Below are 25,130 nucleotides of genomic sequence, written 5' to 3' on the forward strand. Positions count from 1 at the left end.
GCCCAGACCCTTAGACGTTTCCGTGAAAAAGCCAAAAGGAGTCGCCTCGACTGAGGGACTCGGCAAGTATATATAGAAACAACGGGGCACTGACCCTAAACCGTTTCTGAGAACAGGAAAAGCCTAAAGGGTCGCCTCGACTGAGGGACTCGGCGAGAGAAAGATAGGAAACAAGGGCCCGGACCCTTAGACGTTTCCGTGGAAAAGCCAAAAGGAGTCGCCTCGACTGAGGGACTCGGCAAGTATATATAGAAACAACGGGGCACTGACCCTAAACCGTTTCTGAGAACAGGAAAAGCCTAAAGGGTCGCCTCGACTGAGGGACTCGGCGAGAGAAAGATAGGAAACAAGGGTCCAGACCCTTAGACGTTTCCGTGAAAAAGCCAAAAGGAATCGCCTCGACTGAGGGACTCGGCAAGTATATATAAAAACAACGGGGCACTGACCCTAAACCGTTTCTGAGAACAGGAAAAGCCTAAAGGGTCGCCTCGACTGAGGGACTCGGCGAGAGAAAGATAGGAAACAAGGGCCCAGACCCTTAGACGTTTCCGTGAAAAAGCCAAAAGGAGTCGCCTCGACTGAGGGACTCGGCAAGTATATATAGAAACAACGGGGCACTGACCCTAAACCGTTTCTGAGAACAGGAAAAGCCTAAAGGGTCGCCTCGACTGAGGGACTCGGCGAGAGAAAGTTAGGAAACGAGGGCTCCGACCCTTAGTCGTTTCCAAGAGAAAAAGCAGAAAGGAGTCGCCTCGACTGAGGGACTCGGCGAGAAAGAGCTGGGAGACAAGGGCCCAGACCCTTAGTCGTTTCTCGGAGGAAGCGTAAAAGAGTCGCCTCGTGACTAAACGTAAGCGTAAAAGTAAGGTTCAAAACCTTAGAAGAATGCCAATATTAAAAGAGCCCCAAAGACAAATTCCGTGAAAAGAGAAGGGAAAGCTGTTTTTTATTAAAATACGGCCGATAAGGAGGCCAGCCCTTACAAAAAGAGGGTCTATTCTAAAAAGACCCTAGGCTACAGGGGAGGGGGTGTCGACGGCGACCCCTTCAACTTGCGCCCCCGCCGATGGTCCAGCAAGGGGAACAGAGGAAGGGTCCTCCGCCTGAAGAAAGGACTCGGCGAGCTCTGGAGGCGTCGCCGCAGGAAGAGTCGCCGGGTCAGTAGGCGCAGCCGGCCCATCCGCGTCCAGCACCGGCTTGAGACCCCAGCTCTCGGGAGTGAACGCAGAGTCGCGGGCCAACAAGGTGGCGTGAATCTCCATCTGCGCCTCGCGGAAGCCGAGGCGGTAATCCCGCTCGCCCAGGTCTAGGAGGAAATCATCGCCCTCTGGGGTCGCCAGCCACTCCTTGGCCACCTCTCTCCTCCGAGCTGCCACCGCTGCCTGCACATCCGCCTCGAAGGCCGCCGACTTCTTATAATCTTCAACAGAGGTCGCGGCGATCGTGGCCACCCTGTCCCTCTCCTCCTCCCACTGACGAGTGACCCTCAGCAACTCGGCATTGTGCACCTCCACCATCTTGAGTTGCTTCGCCTGCTCTTCCCGGAGGGCTTCCTCTGTCTGGCGCAACTTGGTGGCCATAGCCCGCATATCATTTCTAAAGCCCTGGAACCGATTGCCCAGTTCCATCTGGAGGGTGAGGTCCTGCACACCAAACCATCAGTCGAACGAAAAAAAAGAGTAAACAGAGGGAAAGGCCGAATGAGTAACACTTACGCGATACGACTGCCGGAGCAAGGCCTCGATGATGAACCCGTCGCCAAGAGCATGGGTCGACTCTACATCCTTTGGCAGGAGGACATCCTTGCACCACTTGCGAATGGAGGTGTTGCCCATCCAGATTTGGGCATCCTCGTCCACCTCGTGGCACAGCCTGATCCTCTTCGGAGTCGGCCCCTCCGTGTGCTCAGCAGGCCGCTTAGAACTCGGACTCTCAGTAGAAGGAGGAGGCGGCTGCCGACTGGGCGATACCACGGGCGAAGGTGTGAGGTCAACCACGTTGTGGGAAGGTGGAGGAGTCGGTCGAACCACCGGCGATGGTTGAGAAGAGGACGCAGCGGCAGCACCAGTAGAGCGTTGCGTCAAGCGACGCCTCATCTTTTCCGCTCTATTTGCCATCTCAGGGGTCGGTGCGATTGCCTCGCCGGAGCTGGAGGAGTCGGAATCGTACGGACCTGTAAAAGAAATCCACTCACTTGTGAGTGTTCCCGTAGGAAATAAGAAGCAAGTCGAGAAAGAGATGAAAAAGACGCTACCTACGGTGGTGGCGCCCTCCGGCAGAAGGCCATGCTTGGCCATGGCCCGGACTCGGGACCAGTACTTGACGGAGTACGGCCCGAAGCCCTTCAAGAAGTCGCCGCCCTTGACAGCATCCTCCGTAAAGACGGCGCGCCGAGAGCAGGGCTTGAAGAGAGTCGCCGGCCATAGGGTCGGAAAAGTGAAGGAAGAGGAGCGAGGTCGGACGAAGAAATAAAGGGGCTTCCACTCTTTTATAGAGTCGGACAACCCCTCGAAAAGTTGTCGCCCCGGACGGGCAGCGACTTGGATGAAGCCGGGCGAGTGAGAGCCGACCTTGTTCACGGTGAAGAGGTACCGGAACAGGTCCAAATCCAGCTCGCACTGCCACCAATGGCAGAGATTGATGAAGCTGGTCAGGAGTCGGTGAGAGTTAGGCACTAACTGGCCCGGGACCAAGTTATAATGCCGAAAGAGAAGCGAAAGAAATGGGTGTGGAGGCACTCGGAAGCCGAATGCAACCGAGTGAAGGTGGATACCCACAAAACCCTCCGGCGGGTCGTGGATAGGCCGGCTCTCCGCCGCGACGACCAGGGCCGAAGGGCCAAGCAGAAAGCGAGCCATGTCCAGGTCCGCCGCTGTGGCCGACGACGGAAGGCCGGACGGTCGGACAACCGAGTCAAACTTGCCTCGCGGCCGTACCACGCCGCCCGGCAAAGCCGCCACCGTGGTCAACGGGGCTGGGCTCATCGGGGTGGCCGCCCCAGAAGAAGAAGGGTCTAAGAAGGAAGAAGAAGACACCGCCTGGAAGCCCGCCGGCATTTCCAGGTGGCGGACGACGGAAGAGGAAGAAGAGGATGACGGAGAAGTCCCCGCCGGGTTGTCAAAAGACGGCCAACGGGAGGAAGAAGAATGAGAAGAGGAAGGCATTACTTACAGATTGGAGTTGGGGCTGAGAAGACGATGAAGGAGCAGAAGCTTGGTGGGAGAATTGAAGAAGAAGAATGAAAGGAAAGGGCCTTTTAAAGAGAGAAAGAAGTCCAAAAGGCTGCCACGCGGCGCCTCCTTAGTAGAGCAATTGGAGGCGACAAGACGTCGAAGGGACGCCGCATTTAATGCCTCGATAGGCGGGGCGACGGTTCAGGCCTAGGGCTAGCCTGCAAGCGGCGCGTTTACCCTAGGCCGAGGCTGAGTGACGGTGACCCGGCCTGCCAGGGCAAAGGCCCATCAAGGCAAAAGCTATGGGGGGCCCATCAAGATCACGCTGGAAGTTTCTAGAAGTGACCCAGCTGGGCCCGGCCAAATTGAGAGGCCCGGACGAGCTTCAGGTCGCAAGGTCGGCCGACGGATTTGCCGAGTCCTTCACCCACAGGGCTTAGTCGGGCAGAGTCTACAAGTCGGTCAGGACGACCAAGAGTCGGCCAAAGGAACACGCAAAACCAAGAACCGGAAAGTAAAAACGAGATTTTATTCCATAAAGACAGGGGTACAAGGCCGAGGACTCGGCCACAAACATTACACAGAAAAGACAGGCCTAGGGCTTAACTTCCTCCTCCTCCGCGTGACGCACCGGCTGCGGACCCTCCAGGTAGTAGTGGGGGCGGAAAGGCAGGGGACTCGGCTCAGGCTCGGGCTCGGGCAGTTCATCCAGACACACGGCAGGCTTCCCATCAACGACCATCCGCAGGGGCCTCTCCAGAGCACTCGGTGACATGGCCACGCCAAAAAGTGGAGGAGCCTCCCAGTTTAGGTCCTCCTCTGGCTCCGGGTCTTCCACCATGGGCACCATCTCGTCCTCCTCCGGCTCCACGACCATCAGATCAAGCATGTCAGGAGGCACCACGATGGGATCAGAAGTGGAGTCGCCCACCAAGTGCCCTCCGCTAGCCGCCCTCTTCCGCCGGAGCTCCTCCAGCCGGCCATGCTCCTTATTACGGATGGACCAACGACGATCACCGTCCCTGAAACTCATGGCTTGAGGTTTTGAAATGTGAAATAGTGAGAAAACACAGAGCTACCAAGAGCCCTTATATAGAGCCTCGAGAGGGCGACGACCGAGGCGCAAATCACGGAGGGAATCGTAACTGACATAACTGAGCCGGATTGGATGGGCAACGCGAATCTCTGTCAGAGATTAATCCCATCCAATTAGTTCGGGAAGGGTGAGATTCGCACGCTAAACTGAAAAAGCCTGGCTCGCCCTGGGAAGCGAGATTTTACAGGTGTCAAGCGGAGGGAGGACTCGACATCGTGGCCGACCCCTCGACAATTTGGACGAGTGCGCTAAATATACCAAAAAAAGATGAAAGCTGAAGGCCGAGAATATTTTATTATAAAATAAGAAGGTGCAGGTTACAAGGAGCTTATTACAGAATAAGCAAGTGCTCCTAAAAGAACTACCCCTCTAGAGTATCCAGCCGACCCCAATCCACAAAGATCACTCACCCGGCGAGGAGGAGTCGCTTCCAAAGAACCCTCCCGATGGTCCAGGAGGGGATGGGTAAAGCGAGTCCCAGAACGCCGGCAGGAGTGGTGGCACAACCAGCTCTTCGTCGTCCGGGTACATTTCCTGATAGCGAGCAAAGTCTTCCTCGTTCATCAGCCCCGTAACCGGACCGTCCAAGTTATCCAGAGGAATAGAAAAGGTCATACGGAAGGTCAGCTGCTCTGGGACAGGCACGTCAACAACGGTCCCGCCTGGGGAAGTTACTCGAGCTGTCCCCGGAAGGGGAGAAGGGCGAGAAGTCGGAGCGACTTCACAACGAGCAGGAGTCGGCGGATGAAGAGCCATGGAGGCAGCGCCAACAGGTGATCTCTGTGGAGTCGGACGGGGAGCCTTCTTTTTAGACTCCCTCTCAGGCCGAGTCCGTTTCGAAGGCAAGGGGCGCCGGGGCGACCCAAAGTCAATCCGCTTCCCTTTCAGTGGTGAGCGACCCATGAGGAATTAGTAAGTTAAGAGAAGAACGGCCAAGGTCATTTATAGGAGCCAGGCCAGGCCGAGGAGATCAGAACGGTCCCGCGAGATCCGGGAGATAGCGAATAATCTGGGCCAATCCTGAGTCATTCAAGGCACGGATTCGGTGAGCAGGAGATGGTTACTACTTTTCCAAACCCAGGTTGGTGGACCGGGTATGGAAAAGTGAGGGACTAGTTGATGGGGTGAGAACCCCGGCCCAAGAAAAGAGGCCCAGAAAGAATGCATGGGCCGAGTCAAGGACTCGGCTTGACTCGGCCCAGGTCCAAAGAGGGAGGCCCAGCTCAGAGCCCGGAAGGACGGCCCAATGCCAAACGGGGACGAGGAGTCGGTCCAGGCCCGGCCCAGGGGAAGACTCGGTCCGGAAAGCCGTTGAGGGAGCCTTCAGAGCAGTCAAGACAAGGAGCCGTTGAGGCATTAAAAGTCGGACTCGGTCCGCCAGTTACTAGCCAGAGAGAGCCGTTGGCAGAGTCCGTAACGTCGCCCAACGGCTCGGCGCATTGAATGTAATCTTTAAGTCGGCCATCATGAGCCTTTAAGTCAGTAGAGGAGGAGCCACTATAAAGAGGGCTCCTCCACCCTTGTAAGAGGCAGATTGGAGAACCCGGAGAGGGAAATAGAAAGCACTATTGAGCATCATACTTCACTAAAGATCTAGACTTTTTGTGAAAGGTGTATCCTCCAGCTTAAGGTTGTGTTGGACCTCCTTGGGCCCGAAAATCCAAAAACCATCACTCCCCTATAACAGTAGGATCAAAAATGGAATTCACTCTTTTTTTTTTTTTGAGTCGTTCAATATTTCAATGAATAAACTATTATTTTATTCAATGTTGCAAAACACGTTAGGCGCCCCCTAGGCGGCAAGGGGGCGCCTAGCGCCGATTAATACCCAAACAGTTATACATTAAGTATATATGAATCGATGAGGCATACTAGTTTTAATGGCCATGACTTAAGAACATCTTGTGCCATTAGTCTCCTTAAATTGATACTCTATTTAAGGAATATGTTTTCAGTGAGACTTAATCTCTAACCACCATTCCTTAGAGTATATTTAGATTTTTCCATCACAATCTGGTATAATCTGTTTGTCAAAATTTTAAGTATTCCTTGCCAATGTGATTTTATTTCGGTTCATTAAAGAATAGCCATAGGATCTTTAATTTACTGAACTCTCTTAAGTTTTCAATCTTGGTTAATTAATGAATAGCTACGACATATTCAGCTACCTAAGATTATTAAGTTTTAATCACATAAAGTTTAGGCAAGAATTGATAATTGTCTAGTGATCTTATAATTTTAATTTGGTTTGGGAGTAGCCACAGCATCCTTAATCTGTTAAATTATATATTAAGCGGTTTATTTTGATCACATAAAGTTTTGGACATATCATTTGTGATTAATTCTATGTAATATGATGAAATTTAGCCCACAGGCAATTTCGGTATGTTTGTATGATTAATCAGGATGAAATACTGGACTACCGTCATAATTTAGCCCACAGGCAATTATGTATCGGAATATAGTCTAGTAGTTTTATCAGTGATGATAGAAATAAATCAATTTATTTACTTTATGGTTTTTTGTAAATAATTTCCAATTCTATCATGAAGTTTAATTTTATGATATAAACTTTAGATCATATTTCTTAATTTGCCCACAGGGATTAAGAAAAGGAACATGATTTCTTAAGTTTTATTATAATGGTTGTAGTGAATCTTATTGAATAAAACTTTAGCTTAAATGCAAGTTTTATGTCATTTGATTCTTCAACTCATTTGATAATGGTTTCATCATAAATAAAAATTTTCAGTTAGGATCTAATTGAGTAAAACTTTAGCCCACAGGCAAGTTTTATGTCACTAGATTCTTCTGGCTCTTTAGTAATTGTGAAAAATATTATCATAAGGGTTTCTTAATTGGATTTAATAGAATTAAAACTTTAGCCCATAGGCAAGTTTTATGTCAATAAATCTCTCAACCCATTAGATAATAATTTTATCACAATTCTTAGAATTTATAAATTTAGTTCAATTATAATTCTAAGTTTCATGATTTGCATTGGCAAAACATGTTTTTCAGTCACTTCCCAAAATTTAGTCACTTCTATTAATTAATCCACGAATCTTGCTCGGTTCTTCGGACTAACTGTAGTAAGTTACATGGTTTGACATACCTCTTGGATTCCAATAATGTTAAAATGTATCTTTTGAGCCAAATTCTACCTTGGTTTTGAAAAACGTATTTTGTTTTTTTTTTTAGTATGTCCAACTATGGTGGGGAAATATCTCTTCATTATTTAGTTGGACTTTAATTGGAACCAAAAATTGATTATTTAGTATGTCCAACTAATGGTGGGGAATTATGTCTTCATTTGTTAGTTGGTCAATAAATCAATTATGAGTATGTATATTATTAAGTTCATTTTATTAATTTTGCTGAAGAATGTTTTAATCAGTGGGAGTGATCATTTAGAAAAAGATCATTAAGATACTCTACTAAAGATTATGGATTTAATTATTGTATTCATACATTCTAAATTGGGTTGTATGTCAAATAATAAGTCCAAAATATTCCACAAGTATTAATCTTGTATTTGTTCATATAAATTCATAAGTTCAAATTATTGAATATTTGGTTGTGCAACATATTTATGAAAATGTTGTAACAATATTAAGGAATTTATTAGAACAAAAGCATTTAACTTGTGGTGCACTGTCATTTAATAAATCCTTCAGTGATGAATAGAGTCTTTAGTTTCTTCAAAATTAATCCTGGGCCATTTTGGTTTGTAAGGCTCAAAACAATTTTGTGAGACATATAAGTAAGACTCATTATGTTCAGTTCATTTAAAGTGGACATTGAAGTTATTTGGGAAGTTATGGTGTATGATTAAGATTCCAAATTCATGGACTTAGACCTTTGGTTTATTGTCTAAGTTATTGGAATGCTTCTGTGACTTGACTATCTTTTGGCTATTTTTGATGAGTGGGAGTGACAGACGTGTCAACTCCAAGCTCTTAGCTGTTAGAGATAGTACTTAAAGTTAACTTATAAAGAAGTCATGGAATATAGTTAGCATTATGCTAACATTAAGAGATCTCTACTTAATGAATGCTTATAAAGTTTTAGAGATCATACAGTGTACTCTTTTGTACAATTTGGATGTGTTTTCTCCTTCAGTTGTGCACATAATGTATTTTGAGAAACATCCCTTAAGGTACCGAGAATAAACATAGGGTTTGTTCATAAAGGACCTAAGTTGGAGAATTAAAATGCATGTGACCATAATGGATACTACTCTGATTAAATAGAGGACATATCACTATGATTCGTGTGTTTTGTTCTTTGGTGAAGGTTGTGCTAGTACTTGCACCAAGTGGGAGAATGTAAGATTTTTCCTAATAATATATATTATATATTATATATTAGGGCCTTAATTAAGTGGTGCAAGTTGACTAGGCTTATTAAGTGGTTTGGTTGGACTTGATAACTAGTAGTTGTTAGTCAACCAAACTCTGTGCCTAATATAATCGTGGATTGATGGGATACAGGATGATTGATGTTAGCACATTCAGTTACAGTACTCAGACTGCTCAGTAGACACCAATATACCATCTAGGGTTCAGAGTCAGGTCTGAGGCAAAACATGGCTAACGGTTAATCGGCGCCTTTTTTATTTTTTAAAAAATTTTTTATTTTATTTTATTTTTATTTTTTAATTAAAAATAAAATTAAAAATTAAAATTTTTTAAAATTTAGTAATAAAACATAAGGTTTCCATAGTTATTTCTTAGAAACTATTTACGAAAGTGGTTGTAAAAGTGTTCCAAAGATTGTTTAAACCATCTAAATACATAAAAAAAAAAAAAAACTAAAATTAAGAGCTAAAGAAGCATTTTTTTGAGAAATTAGTGGACCAAACCGCCTTCGGCGTTTGCGATGGATAGATCTCGAAAAAATACGCGATTTGAAAAAAAATTGTCCAAAACAGACAACCGAGTCAAAAGTTATGACTTCCCGAAGTTTTCACAATTTTAAAACGCCAAATAATAATAATAATAATAAAGCGCCGGTTCCGTCCTTCTTCGCGGCGGCGGCCGGACACCTAGCGCCTAGGCGCGATTTTTGCAACCCTAATTTTATTTATAAAAATACCATTACATTTTCTCTTTATAATTGTCCACATTTTATTATTCAGTATTATAAAATTTCTTTGAAATTATTAGGGTTTTGGGTTTCAATTCATTGCTATTGATAGCCCCAAAAATTTCAAAATCAAACACTTAAAAGATAAATTGATTGCCATTTTTAAAATTCAAAAGCCATAAATATAATCAGTCACTCCAAAAATCATTTCCCTTAATTACTTGTATGGTGTGAGATGCCTCCAATGAACTTTCCACCACTAAAAAAAATAAAATAAATAAATAATGATTGAAGGCCCCTACGTCCATGTGCTCTGGAATCTATACCAAAAGTTCGAAAGCGACTAACTTAGAAAACCTTTTAGTAATGGAGAAAAAAATGCTCCACTAATCCACTTAAGTATTTTCACTACGTAATCACTTCATAGTAAAGATTAAACCATGTTAATTAATGTTTATGCCAACCAATATGGTTAGTGTGGTGGTTCAACACCTCGTCCCTTAAGTATGAGGTTGGAGGTTGATTTTGACTTGAAATTTTACGTAATATAATGTATGTGCGTTAGTGTTATTATTGGACTAAAATGACTCAACTGGCCTAAAAATTAGTATCTTTCGGACTCATCTACCTTTACTTTCGTGTTAGATACTCACATTTACTCAAACACTACTCGTATTTCAAAAAAGTAATGATGTTAATTACACTTGCAGTTTTTTTTTTTTATGTAAACCACAATGTGGTCCGGGTCTTTCTCTGTCCGTTTAACGGTCCAAGTCCACTCGATTCGCTCCGAGAGGCACAGAAGCTGGCCCAGAGGGAATCGTCACTTGTGGGAATTGAACCCGGGTTATCCCGTAATTACACTTGCAGTTTAAATTAATCTCTTAATACTCACTTTTCGATTTCAATACTATTAATTGATTATTAAGTGATGAATTTGTTTTTAACGTGTGATAGGGTCGACTAAATTTACGAATAGCTCATAAATATAATTTTTTTTATCAAATACATGAAGAGAAAACAATATTTTTCTTTCAAGAAATCAAATAAATATAAATTAAAGAAAAAATGAGACAACTTTTGTTCATAAATTATGTGAAAATAGCACTTTTTGTTCCTCAATTATATCGTCATCACTTTTCATCTCTCAATTGTATAGTGACTTTTCTCACTCCTCAATTATTTATGAAGTAGATGTTTTTAACACAAACCTATACTAATAAAATTCAAGGACAAAAAAAAGTCACTTTGTAACTAATTAAGGAATCATGAAAATTGACAACATGTCTAATTGAAGGATGACGCAATTAAAAATATTATTTTCTTATAATTTAGGGACAAAATTTTCATTTTTGGAATATAATTAATTACAATATCTTTGAACAAATACTTTGACAAATTAAAGATCAGAGTTCTTTGGAAGTTCACAAATGGACATATATTATATCAAAGGTCAAAATGTCACACTGACCCTCCCTCACCCCACCAAAAAAAAAAAAAAAAAAAAAAAAAAAAAAAAAAAAAAGAACTGAAGTGTTATTATCATAGTGTGAATGAGACATTTTGATCCATGGCCGGCAAGTAAATTGTCAAAGGTCATTGAAAAGAATTGCATGATGAGAAGAGAAAATATGTATATGTATATAAAATATATCACATGCTAGCTTGTTTAACAACATCATATGATGTTACACTTTTGGTTTTGACCACACTCTCAATTGCCCCAATTTTTACCACCTTTTATGGCTTTACTTTAGGCCAAATGATTTGTTACTACTTGCTACCATCGACGAGGAGATCGAACATGCAATATCAGACAAAAGTTTCAAAGTTGTCATAAGTTTGTTAGTTGGTCAATGGTCAATGGACCACTGCATAATTAAATATATTTTCCACTGCAATAATCGCCGACAGTCATTTTCTTGGTGAGATTTGTTTAGATACAAGAGAAGAAGGAGAATAGTGGTTAAACAAATATTGGAAAAATAGCATAAGAATGACATTTTAAGTAGATATTTTGTGGTACAATTATTAGGTGGATCTATTTTTGATTTGGGTCAGGTCAAAGTGGATTTGGGTTCTTCGTAGTGAGATGAAAAGATTGATATATTGTACGCTCAAAATGAATAATGGGTGAATGATAAATTGATTATCAAAGTAGACCCATTTGAGTTGGAAAATGAAGAGGAAAGGCTTTAAAGTAGCTTTTGTCCCACATCGGTTTAGGAAGTGAGTTTGCACCACTATTTATACAAGAGCCTTTCTAAAATTTATTGAATTTCATAGCATAAGGACTCTTTCTCGTGGTTGTTCTTCCATTGCTCTAGTTTGTCGGGTTCCATTGTTTGAATAGTTTGAGTGCTCAAACTTGGAATTGTAGTACTCTTTTATCCTGGGAAAGAGTGTTTCGCTCGACTCGTACTTTGATCCTTCTCAGTTGTCGGTTCAAGTGGGATTATGTTTCAGACAATAAATCCCTTGTTGTCAGCATCATTCCATATGTGCTCGCACTAGTTTACCTTACTGGTTTAGTAAGCAGTACCTTACTGGTTTAGTAAGCAGTATTTGAGAGAAGAGACCAATTCCAAAGTTCAAACCTCGATAGCGGCAGTTCAAACCTCGATAGCGGCAGTATGAGGATTATGCTCAAAGTGAGCAGATTCTTTGTCCGCACCAGCATTTGGCCATGTTTGCTGAGTCATTGTGTCACTGTGATTTACATCCTCCCAAATGTCTTTAGGGTTAGGGATTCAACCTTTGAGAGAAGAAGAATTTGTCTCCATGTGAATAAGTTAATAGATATATAGAAGAATAAGATCAATCTTTGATCATTTGTAAATATTTGAAAGGGAGAGTACGTTACGTTCTAATTACAATAGTTTCCTTTCAACTAATTAGTTTATCTTCACCTATTAAAATAAAAATTACGATGGAAGTAGTAAATAAAAACATAATGATAATAGTATTTCCCATTTTTAATTTCTTTTTGTTATGTAATATAATTAGTTGTATATAATGTGTGATGATACGTCATCTCCATAATTTACAATTTTACATAGGTGCAAATATTTGATTAAGTGCGAATATGCGATTTAATATGAGTTGTTGATCAAATCTAGATCAACGACTTAAATCAATGAAAATTTAAAAAAAAAAAATGCGTCTCCTCAATTAAAGAAGTAAACTTCTAAAAATTGTGCACCTTAATAAGGAAAACAACGCATCTTAAGAAGGAAAATAAAGATCTTAAGAAGGAAAATAATGCACATTAGGAAAGAAAATCACACACCTAATGCTTTAAATAGACGCACCTTAAGAAGGAAAACAACGCACCTTAAGCACATAGACCACACACCTTAAGAAGGAAAACCACACACCTTTAGAAGGAAAACCACGCACCTAAAACTTTAGACCGACGCACTTTAAAAAGGAAAATCATGCACCTTAAATTTGACCTAGATGCAAAAAAAATCAAATTACCACCGCATTTTTTTTAATCTGTGTTCAATATGGACTATTGATTTTTATTAGATCAATGGTTGAGATTAAACCACATCTCCACACCGGAAGCCTATCACTGCATTTGAATTTAATTCTCTCTCTCTCTCTATATATATATATATATATATATATATATATATATATATATATAATATATATATATATATATATATATATATATATATATATATATATATGATTATTAATTAAATTCGTTTTTTAAGGTATGTCAAAACAACCAATAAATATAAAGAATTGTATCACCATGTCAAAAGTTGAACATTAAGAAGTAAATTATTCAAGAGAGGACCACATAGAATATTATGTTTAAAGTTTCAATTTGACTTCCAGATATACTTATTTGGTATACTATGCATGTAAAAAAGTTACACTTTTTGTCCCTAAGTTATAGAATAATTATAAAATTTATCTCTAATTGTTGGTCGTTTTCACTTTAAGCTACTATTGGTGTTATACTTTTCATCTTTTACTAACAAAATATTAGAGACAAAATTTACAACATTAGTATAGGTTATGAACGAAAAGTGCAAATCCAATGATATATAGTTTAGGAACAAAAAGTGAATATATACGACCAATAATTAAGGACAATTCTTACCGTTACCATATAACTTAGAGACAAAAAGTATACTTTCCCATGTAAAAATGTTGATTTGTGTTCGATAGATTGACAAATACTCCATCATAAGCTCTATCAAGTTAGATTGTGATTTGACTTATTAACTATTATGTAGTGTCAATCTGTTACCATTCTAAATGGGTGGTAATAGAATTGAACCAAAAAAAAAAAAAAAAAAAAAAAAAAAAAAAAGGAAAATGGCACTTCTTCCCCCTAAGTTATATACTTATAGCACTTTCTCCTCCTGAATTATTCAAGTGGCTGTTTTTCCCCCTGAAATGTTAAATGGACATATTTAGCCTTAAAATAAATATTTCATTTATTTTCCTTCTCCAACAAATTATGACAATAATTTGGTTCAAACCAAACAAACACTATAGCAACCAAACCGAAATATTCCAATTGCAATTTAGAATCGAAACTCGATATTTAGAGTTTATTAAAATCGTGAACCGGAACGGACGATTCATGTTCTGAACTGAAAAAATAAAATACATTTATTGTTGAATTTAGACTATTTAAAATAAAAAATAAAATTTTAAAATAAAGACGGTTCAAAATCGCGAACCAGATCCAGAACGGCCGATTCACGGTTCAAGATCCAATTTTTTTAATTCATAATTTTAATAAATTGAAATCCAAATATTAGGTTCTAGATCTGAATCATAATCGCAAACTTTTTATTCAATTGCTATAGTGTCCGGTTCAGTTTGATCTGCACCGTGGTCATCCCTACGTATACGCGATAATTTATTGGAGAAGTAAAATAAATAAAATGTTCACTTTAAGGGTAGAAATGTCAATTTAATATATCAGGGGAAAAAATCACCACTTTTAGAATAATTGAGGGAGCTAATGTGCTTACCTAAATAATTAAGGGGGAAAAATGACTATAAGTATATAACTCAGGGGGAAAAAGTGTCATTTCATGAGCATTTAAGAAGAAGAAGTTAGTTTCATTGCTACTGCTATACATAAATAAATAATTAATATAATGTTAATTATCTATAATTAAATATTCATCACTAAAATCGAAAACTCATGTTTTTGAAACATATATATATGGTCAAAAATAGTTTTATTCAAATTCATATTTTTAAACCTAAAATTATACTATGAAATTGTAAGCAAAATTTTTGCTAGTCATATTACACACATGTTTGTTAATCTATTATCACAAAATTAAACAAAACCCCTTTACTTATTTATTCATCGTTAAAATGAAAATGACAATTACTTATAACTTAGCGTGCATAAACAAGAAGACAATAAATTTAGGTATTAGTCTTTAATGCTTAAATTGTTTTATCTTTGTTAAATCACGGTGACTCACAGCATTTTATGATGGTCGATACATAAGCATACAAATGCAATACACATAATTTTATAAATTAAGTCTCGTATAATACCGAGTAATAAATAATAAATATATGATTGACAAATTTTATAACCTCCCGTGATACATGTTCCATAAGTAGTGATATTATTCTTCCAAAAGGTTGAACCCCAACCCTTAGGGTTCCCACACCCCGATCCGACAGACCATTTGGGAGAATGTAAATCATGGTAACTCAACTGAACATGAACCACCGAGATTAGACATTTACTCACTGGACACAAGGAACCCCCCTCACTTTGAGAGGTTGCTCCCATACTAATCCAAACCATGAAGCCTACAACTCTAGGAGTAGGAGAGCCCCAGGATGTCATCCATTAACAACTCAAGAACCCATTCGCCACTCAATTCTGTTCCCTGAATAGACGTGGTCAATATGATATTATTTTGATAGTCTCAGTGTATATAATTTTCTTTTTCTGGCCACAGGTTTTCTTAATCAATCAACTGCCAATTACATACGGAGACTAAACATGTTCATGACGAGTAGGATCTTAAAAGTGGCAAAGTACTCCGATCTCTTATGGGTTTGGACATTTAAAGTTGTCGTATTCTCAAGGCTCAAGTCCGAGATCTCTGTTTAAGTTGAAAGAGATCCATACACATGGGTATATAATTAATATAATATAATATATGATTAATATATATAATATAATGAAGAGATTTTTAATCCATCCTAAAAACCTAATACAAACAAACGTTGTCTGGGGGGTGGCACAAAATAAACAGAAAGTTAAGGTTGGTTACGGAGAAGGAAATGTGTAATACATACACATCGATCAAATAGATGCAATTAATTAAGATGAATAAAGAAGAAATTAAAGATGGAACATGCATGCATATGGTCACTACTAATCAATATATATAATTATAAAGTTATGTAAACAATGATGAAAAGTAAAGTTTAGAAGAATCACTCCAACAAACTATCAATCATCCCATAACTTCCGCCCACTGCCAACTCTCCAATGGATAATGCTTAATTGCACCAAATTTGTTTAACATATGATATATTTTTATTTGATTAATTTACTATGAGAATTAATTTATTTACAAATAGTTAACTAAATTAAATAGCGGCATGAAGTGTGTTTTCAATATTGGGATAGGAATCTAAAAGATATTTTAGAATTAAATATAATGAGATAGTGGACTAGTTAGAGGTTGTTGAGCGATCGGCTCGACCAATCGACTTGGCTAGCTTAGGAAGAGTTTGGTAGGGGTGCTCAATCAATTGTTGAGGGGTTGATAGACCATAGTTTAGTGGCAATCAATTGGATGGGGCATGAACGTAACAGTTATAAATGATCTGAGAAGCAAAATTGATCTAGACAAAGTCAACGACGTGAGTATTATACGATGTTACGAAGTGGGACAATTTGTTAATGAGGTGATTCCTATTATGTATGATTTGGTTTGAATTAGTTAGTTCAAATTGAATAGTTAAGGGGGAAAATCTTATTAAGAATAACTAGCTTAGTGAAATATTATTGCCAATTTCAAACAAACAAAAAATGTTTTAAAGAAAAAAAAACTTGTAATTGTAAGAAAGTAATCAAAATGTACAATTGATTACATTTAATGGGGCTATTTAATTCTGTTAACAATTCAAAATAGAAAATGAAAAAGAAGAAAAGTACAATTAAAAAGATTTATAAGTGTATAAGAAAGTAATACAATGTATAAGTTAACACAGCGAATTATGTTAACATATTTTCTGTTCTGGTTAAAATTTTATGACTTTTATATAATTTTATTTATTTATGTTACGATTTTTACATAATTTTTAATTTTTTAAAAAAAACTCCGAATGTATTTATACAAATTATTAGTAATCAGTAATATACAAATTCAAATTTTATTGGAGATAATTTTAGGAGAAAAAATAACATTATTTTAATAACAAATAACATTTTCTTTTTCTCCCAAAATGTTAAATCTCCAGCCCAAAGGACCCTCACACTCCGGCCCGACAAAATATTTAGGAGGATGTAAATCACTCTGACTCAATGACGCAGCATATATGGTCAAATACCAGTGTGCACAAGAAATTCACTTTAAGGCATAATCACTACAGGCAATTTATATCGTGCACCACGGCACACATAGCAATGTGCGCCCAGGCACAAAACGCGAGCGTTTCTTGCTGACGTCACTCCGTCCGTCTGAACAGACCAAATCCCATTATGTGTATTCAGTTAAAAGTTTATGTGTATTGTGTTATGAGTTTATGTGTATTCACTTAAGAGTTTATGTGTATTATGTTAACCAAACCTCATTATGTGTATTCAGTTAAAAGTTTATTATATTATGTTATGAGTTTATATGTATTCAATTAAGAGTTTATGTGTATTATGTTAACCAAACCCCATTATGTGTATTCAGTTAAAAGTTTGAGTATATTATGTATTATGTTAGATTATGTGTATTTTGTTATGAGTTTATGTGTACTCTATTATGAGTTTATGTGCATTTAAAACAAATGATTTTTTTTTAACAATTTAACAAAACGACGCTGTTTTGAGAGGCACGGGACGCACAATGCTACGCACGGGACGCACAATGCTATATGTATCATGGTGCACGATATAACGATTGATCACTACATTATCACCATCAAAATTCGAGCATTGGTCTCTCTCAAATACTGTTCTGCTGAACCATTAAACTAAGCTTAAGCTTGTGCGGACATAAATAGCATTTTCTATATATGAATACCGGCAACAAACATCATTTAACATTGTCCCACCAACTCTTTTGTACCTAGCAACCTCTATATATATATACATGATACTTACAATCAGATATTTAGAGAGAGATGGAGATAATGCAAAAGCTCCATTCTTTTAATCTCCATTTTCTCTTGCTATGTTTCTTACATTTCTCATTGCTAGCCCTCTCATGGCCTTCATATGAAGCCAATAACTATGAAGGCTCTTCTGAGCTTGTTAATCTTGAATACCATATGGGTCCGGTTCTTGCTTCTCCGATCAATCTCTATATAATCTGGTACGGTTCTTGGAATCCCGGCCACCAAGCCACCGTCAGAGACTTTCTCCGTTCACTCTCTCCCTCTTCAAACACCCATCACCCTTCTGTCGCTGATTGGTGGCGCACCGTCCGCCTTTACACTGACCAAACCGGAGGGAATGTCACCGCCGACATCGCCGTCGCCGGCGAGTATTTCGATTTCCGATACTCCCACGGCAAGTTTCTCAGCCGCTTGTCGATGCAGCACGTGATAAAGAACGCCGTCGCGACCGCCGGCGCGCCGCTGGATCACCGGAGCGGGCTGTACTTGGTGCTGACGTCACACGACGTTGAAGTCCAAGATTTTTGCCGGGCGGTTTGCGGGTTCCACTACTTCACGTTCACCTCCGTCGCCGGCGCCACCGTGCCGTACGCGTGGGTGGGGTACAGCGGCAGCCAGTGTGCCGGCATGTGCGCCTACCCTTTCGCTTGGCCGGAGTATTCCGGGCGGCCGCCCAACGGCGGGAGCGACCTCATGAGAGCGCCGAACGGGGACGCGGCGACGGACGGGATGATCAGCGTGTTGGCTCACGAGCTCGCCGAGATTTCGAGTAATCCGCTGGTGAATGCTTGGTACGCCGGAGATGACCCGTCGGCGCCGACGGAAATAGCTGACTTGTGCTTGGGTGTGTACGGAAGCGGCGCCGGGGGCGGCTATGTCGGAGAGGTGTATAAAGATTCTCAGGGGAATGGCTTTAACTTGCATGGAGTGAATGGAAGAAGGTTTCTTGTTCAATGGGTTTGGAACCCTATCAAGAAAAGATGTTTTGGCCCCAATGCCATGGACTAGAATATTAGTGATTTTCACCCGAACGGGTTTAATTCAATGATTCAGTAAGTAGTACTACGTCTAAAATGGACAGATCTTTTGTGCGAACCGACATTTAACCATGTCTACTGAGCCATTGATCCTCCCAAATGTTCTGTCGAGCTGAAGTGTGAAGGATCCTTAGGGCTGGAGAATCAACCTTTGGGGAGAAGAATATTGTAATTTATTCCTTCAGTAATGTAAATATTTTCCATTTTAATTTCAATCATATCTCTCTATATGGTGAACTCTTTCTTCAAAATAAAAATAATACTTTACATGACTTGTCAAAAAAAAACCTATTACAACCTCCATCCAAAGCATCACATTTCTCACAAAGCTACTTGGAACTCAAGATGCCATCACCATAGCAAAGACTTGCCAAAATCCAAGGGCAATTTCGACTGTACAGCATAATGCATTAATCAACCAGCTCGTAATGTTTCCGTTTACTAGGAATTCAGCGGAGCAAGTATAGAAGCATTCAACGAAGCCATGAACGATCGCTTACTGTGTATACTACAATTCTTCGGAGCAGTGAAGACAGTGATGATTTATAATCCGGGCTACAAGGCTGTTAGGCTCTGGAACAGTGGCTGAGGTTATGCTATTCCATAAGTGAAATGTGAGAGACTCATCAAGGATCTTTTTAAAGAGAGCATCTTGTTCAGATCTTTCACTTTCTGTAACTGGTGCAGTTAAGTATCTGGCAGAAAACGAAGATAGTGGGTAGGAGTAGACAACATTAGTTATGTTTCTTTTTACGCGTGCATAAAAACAGCAGTCACCAAAGCAGATTACTAATGAATTGATATCACAAGACCTCACTGGCATTCACAATGTGCTCATAGCCAACTAAAACATCATTTTTCAGTACAATCACAACAGTTTCAGAAAACTTTATGAAGCTTAAAAGAGTTGTGCAAGTTGAGGGTCATGCATAATAGGGTTTAATCTTAATCATGTATGAAAGAATTAAGAATTACTTAGTACTATTTAATGTCTTCCATTATGTTTCGTTGCATTTGTATAATTTGGATTGCCATAAAAATGCATGAAGGGAATCTGGAAGCAATGTTGCAAAAATCCCGCCTAGGCACTGATTAATCGGCGCCTATGCGCTAGGGCTAGCCAGCCGCCTAGCATATCACCATAATTGGTGGTCTAGGCGGCTGGCCGGCTAGGCAGCCGACTAGGCCGCCTAAGCGTCACCTAGGCACCGACTAGGTCACCTAGTCAGTCGGTTAGCTATTGTTCCTTTCTTTTTTAAATGGGCGTCGTTTTGAGTAAAATAACTCTAAATTGTTCAAACTCTAGATGTTTTTTAGGTTAATATTTAATATTTTAGTATTCACTATTAAAGTATTAAATACTCCGTAGTTTATAATTATTAAGTCTTAAAAATTAAAAAAAAAAAAAAAAAATTAAACAAATTTTTAAAAATTAAAAATAAAATAAAAAGTATATGGGCGCCTAGGCGCCCGAGGACCACCTAGCGATTTTTTTAACCATGTCTGGAAGTAATATCAATTTATAGTGACAGCAATACTATTAAAGCAGCTATGAAGAGTGAGGGGAAGAGAAGAAGAAGATTGAAGTCATACCTTAGAATATTGCCATGACTTATTGGGAAGAAAAGAGAGGATGGTTGCAATCTAAGCTCCATATTTTTGTTGGAGACATTATCATTACTTGAAAAGTTACCAGCAACTCTAATCAAAAGCTCGGCTCCATTCCACCTCAATTGTGAGTCATCATATGATGAATAGAACTCATTCAAACACTCCATTATAAAGGGACTGAAAAGATGTACAACAAAATAAATGAAAACCTGGATAAGAAGTACGGAGTAATATAAAAGGTACTGCATTTAAAATTTGCTCCTAATTTTTAATAAATCAGGTAATGGCAGTAAGCTCCAGAAAACGAGAAACTCCAAGTCTCCAACTTCTCATTACAAAGAAAGAAGAGTATCTTAATGCTAACCGATAAAATTTGTAACCATGGCAAAAAAATAACTGAGTAGTTTTCTCAAACAAGTACCTATGCTTTCTGAATGCCATCACAGCGCCACTCAAAGTGTTTCCATCCATCCCTTCATCCATGCCAACAGTATTATTAAGTGAAGAAAGTTGGTTCAACACTATGATGTCAGAGTCAAGATAGACTCCACCATACCTGTAGTGGTAAAGGAGCAAAAGAAATGCAAGACTGTTAAAGCCATGAAATGGATCTATTTTCAAAATTTTCAACTGATTATTATTCAGTTGACATAATCTGGAACAAAAATGAACAACAATGACATTTGCAGAAATAATCATTGTATGGGTTACTTTAACAATAAATTGATATTACATATTTACATGTAAAATAAGCAAAAGAAACAACAAATTAACAACTCCACCAGAAAAAAATAAAAATAAATAAATAAAAAGTGTGGTTCCTTCCTCTCTTTTTTTCCCTTGTTTAGCATGATCTTTCACCACTTCAAAAGTATTATTGAAAATGTTCAATGAAACATCTATCAAGTATTTTTCACAGTTTGCAGTTAGCTACACTTCTTATAACTTAGCCTTTTACCAATGAGAAACTGGATCCTTCAAGTTTTAATTTCTACATATCCAGAGCACAATTAATTCTAAAGCATTGCAGGATTTGTATGTTTTGAATTTTTATAAATAAGCCAGTGGAGACTTTGGATTTATGACTCACTTCTAGCACAAGAATCCAATAGTTAACCATCACAAAAATAATTAAACTGGACCACAATGGAACAAATGCACATATGGAACTGCAAAAGTTTAGCAATACTTTTGACAAGCCACAAGATGCAATTCTGGAAAAGCTTTCATGGTTGTACTTTTAATCCCTCCAATAAGTGATAATATTGTTTTACATCAACGGTGACCTTAGTTTTCTCCTTGATTCAGAACATAATCACTCTTTGGTTCTAACTTAAAATTATTATACCCATATGTATTTTGATAAGCTCCCAACACATTGCTAACAATTTACTTGGAAAAAACTTTCCTGCCTGACCCTACTGGATACATACTTTTCCTTTTCAAATTTGAGTCTTCATGGCTCTTTGATACTTAATCCTCATTTAAAACAAATGTGAGAGCATCAAAACAGAAACTAACTGTTTAGATGACTAAAATAAATGCCATGTAACTGCATATTAAGCCAAAATTGATACTGTAGAAGATAAAGATTCTTTACTTGTAGAGAGCAGCAAGCCTGATGAGCTCACTATAATGAGTAGGATAATATTTTGTCTTCTTCCACTCATGCCAGACTGAGGCAAACATATGTGTTGGTGTATCTTTCAGTAACTCATCAAGATTGGGCATAACGACAGCTACTTTAAACCTGTGAAGCAATCAATGAAAGCTGTTATCCAAAAAATTATGCCAATAGCACAACAAATACTGTAAAGCATGAAAAATTAAGTGTGTAATAAACTGAAAAACAAAATTTTGATATCTTCCCAGAAAGCAACAGATACTTTAATTAAAAATAAAATAAAATAAAACAACCAAATTGATAATGGAAGTCAGTTTCTATACCCAGGTGGATGGCGCAAATCAGTTTATATACATTGATGTTAGTAAATGGAAGTAGCACGACATACCCATCTTTCACAAAACCACTGAAGAAATTGAGCTCAATTGTCTCTGAGAACACCACCACACAAGCATCTGGATGATGGTAAAGAAGGCTCTCCAGTCCCCTCTGATGACGAACACTAAACATCCATGGCGGTGAATTCCACACCATAAAAACCCTCATATTGCATTTTCCTTTCCTGAAAAACAAATCCATAAAATTCATAAAGGACAGGTTTGGTTGTAAACCTGGAAAATAACCCCATCTCTTCCCATCAGCATATACTGGTTTATTCACCTCTCTTCTCAGCACACTATTTTTCTCCATAATTTTCACATCACTTCCCCCATTCACCTCTGTCTCCTCTGTGTTCTTATTTGCTAAAACCCCAACATTATCACCCCCAACTCTTTCAATATGTAATTGATTATTAGCATTGTCTTTTAAACTTCTCCTCTCAGCTCTAATGATTTCACTTCTCCCTTGGTTGACTTCATTATCCCTTCCCTTAATAGCAACATCACCTTTCATTTTCACTGATTCTGAGTCAGATTGAAAGGTTTTCATCCTCACATCATTCTTTTCTATAGTTTCCATGTTATGAGTACCCAGAACATTATTTTCTGCTGATGTGGATTTCTCTGAATCTGTGATCGATAGTGGCTTTTTCACCAAGAATGGAACTTTTTTAAATTCATTCATCAATCCTTTGAGCACAACCCTATCCCCTCGACTCAATCCAGTCAGACCAACCCCATCAGGATCCTGCAACATTGGATTATTATTCGGGTTCAAACTTTCCAAATTCGATCGAAACATGCGATCTTTCCTCAAGAAATCACTCTTCTTATCGAACCAGTCTCCCCAACCCTCCCTCAGTGGTGAGCCCTTCAACAACAATGCATCTTCAATGCTCCTTACTTCACTCAATTTCTTCCTCATCTTCTCATCTACTGGCAAATCGTCCGATCCAATCGCCTCCTTAGACTCATCAGTCACATACCCAAACCCTAACTTTAAGCTCGATTCAAAGTTCACGTAATCTTCCCATTCCTCAATCGACCGCTTGTTAAAGGCCCTCCTAACGACGCCGATTTTATGGTCGTAAAAGTATGTCTTCGACGAGGCTCTCGAGTTCTGATTATTCTCTTCCCCGTCTTCCTCTTCGGGCTCGGAATTTTCGTCGTCGTTGGAGTTGAGCTGGATGGCGTCATCAAACTCGTCGATGCGGTCATCAGAGGAGGAGGAGTGGAAATCGGGGTCAGCGAGGTCGTCGATAAGGGGGTTGTTGAGCGAAACGGCGTCGTACTGACTGGTGTAGGAATGCGGCTGGTGGGAGTGGAAGAAGTTGAGTCGGGTGTAGAGGAGGGAGACGGAGAGGAGGAGGAGAATGGCAGCAGCAAAGGCACAGAGTTGAGCTCCGTATCGCGGACGCCGCCGCGAGCGCAGGTTGCGGAACATGTGACGACGGCGGCGGCGGCGGCGGGGTGCCCAGGAGAATGGACTGCCGGAACTTTGAAAATGGAATTTTGCTCAGATCAGATCGTATCGATGGAGGGAAACCCGGCTTGCGCTTTATCCTTTTTTTTTTTAACTAGTAAATTATTAGTAATGCACAGATAAATTTTTTTTTTATTATATATATTGATAATAAAATTAAAAATTAAATTATAAATAATTTTAATATTTAGAAGTATATTGATTATATATATATAAGATTAGTGTAAAATTTCATTCAATTAATTAATTAAATAATATATAACTTAATTGTCTGTAATTATATTGAAAAAATTAATATTGTAATATTATTTAGGAAATTATATTATTACTAATATTAATATATATATATATATATATATATATATATATATATGAGATTACCTTCTCATATGAGATTATGAGAATTAATTAGTCATTGCCCGTGGTTGTTTCTTCTTTAAGTTTTTAATATTATTAAATATTATTTCAACTACTCTTGGTCAGATTAGTATAATTACAAGTTACAAATTTTATTTCGACTACTTTGATCATATTATTATAATTACAAGTTACAAATCTTATTTTGACTCTAATCTTATTTTGACTCTTCTACTTATTTAGTCATATTATTACAATTACAAATTACAAATCTTATTTCAACTCCTCTAGTCATATTATTACAATTACATATTACCAATCTTATGTTAACTCCTCTCGTCATATTATTACAATTACAAGTTACAAATTTTATTTCAACTCATATAACGTCTTCTTGTCATATTATTACAATTACATGTTACCAATCTTATTTCAACTCAACGTCTTCTTGTCATATTATTACAATTACATGTTACCATTTCAACTCCTGATCATCATTCTTCGAAAAGGTTGAACCCCAACCCTAAGGGCCCCCCACACCCCGGCCCAACAAAGCATTTGGGAGGATGTAAATCAGGTGACTCAACTGAGCATGAACCACAGAAGCTAGACCGGTGCTCACTGCGCACAAGGAACCCTCCTCACTTTGAGAGGTTGCTCCCACACGGCAACTAGTGAGACTCGATCCCTGGTCATTCTTCCAAAGTCACATCTATGACCAGTTGAGCTGAACTCCTGATCATCATATTATTACAGTTACAGGTTACAAATTTTATTTCAACTCCTTTATTAACACATTATGATTTTTTATTTTTTGAATGTTTTAAAGAAATTAACACATTTATGTAAAGAACAAAGAAGAAAATTCACTTTGTAGCTACATCCATGTTCCAGTTAACCAAATTTAAATATTCATGCAAAGGATGCAATCG

General features: G+C 39.0%; 2 protein-coding genes across 2 annotated transcripts; one reads left to right on the plus strand and one right to left on the minus strand.

Annotated features, from left to right (window-relative positions):
• Positions 1-17,647: 17,647 nt before the first annotated feature.
• Positions 17,648-18,966, plus strand: LOC109153072 (protein EXORDIUM-like 7). Its single transcript, XM_019300825.1, has 2 exons — positions 17,648-18,720; positions 18,932-18,966. Exon 1 carries the CDS (start codon positions 17,713-17,715, stop codon positions 18,712-18,714), a length of 1,002 nt encoding a protein of 333 aa, XP_019156370.1. The 5' UTR covers positions 17,648-17,712; the 3' UTR covers positions 18,715-18,720; positions 18,932-18,966.
• On the minus strand, positions 18,964-23,923 carry LOC109153071 (uncharacterized protein At4g19900). Its single transcript, XM_019300824.1, has 5 exons — positions 22,367-23,923; positions 21,955-22,104; positions 20,776-20,910; positions 20,337-20,531; positions 18,964-19,438 (listed from the first exon to the last, which is right to left on the minus strand). The coding sequence occupies exons 1-5, from the start codon at positions 23,800-23,802 to the stop codon at positions 19,252-19,254; spliced, it is 2,103 nt and encodes a 700-aa protein (XP_019156369.1). The 5' UTR covers positions 23,803-23,923; the 3' UTR covers positions 18,964-19,251.
• Between the last annotated feature and the right edge of the window lie 1,207 nt (positions 23,924-25,130).

This window comes from Ipomoea nil, unplaced genomic scaffold (assembly GCF_001879475.1).
Source record: "Ipomoea nil cultivar Tokyo-kokei standard unplaced genomic scaffold, Asagao_1.1 scaffold2480, whole genome shotgun sequence".
In the NCBI taxonomy this organism is placed as follows: Eukaryota; Viridiplantae; Streptophyta; class Magnoliopsida; order Solanales; family Convolvulaceae; genus Ipomoea; species Ipomoea nil.

Bases quoted from the DNA above. Each gene is read 5' to 3' on its own strand.
- LOC109153072 (XM_019300825.1), top strand. From the start codon at position 17,713: ATGGAGATAATGCAAAAGCTCCATTCTTTTAATCTCCATTTTCTCTTG.
- LOC109153071 (XM_019300824.1), bottom strand. From the start codon at position 23,802: ATGTTCCGCAACCTGCGCTCGCGGCGGCGTCCGCGATACGGAGCTCAA. The intron at 20,911-21,954 runs GTAAAGAATCTT...TTACCACTACAG, and splicing joins AGGCTTGCTGCTCTCTACAA to GTATGGTGGAGTCTATCTTG. The intron at 19,439-20,336 runs GTATGACTTCAA...GTTTTCTGCCAG, and splicing joins AGTCATGGCAATATTCTAAG to ATACTTAACTGCACCAGTTA.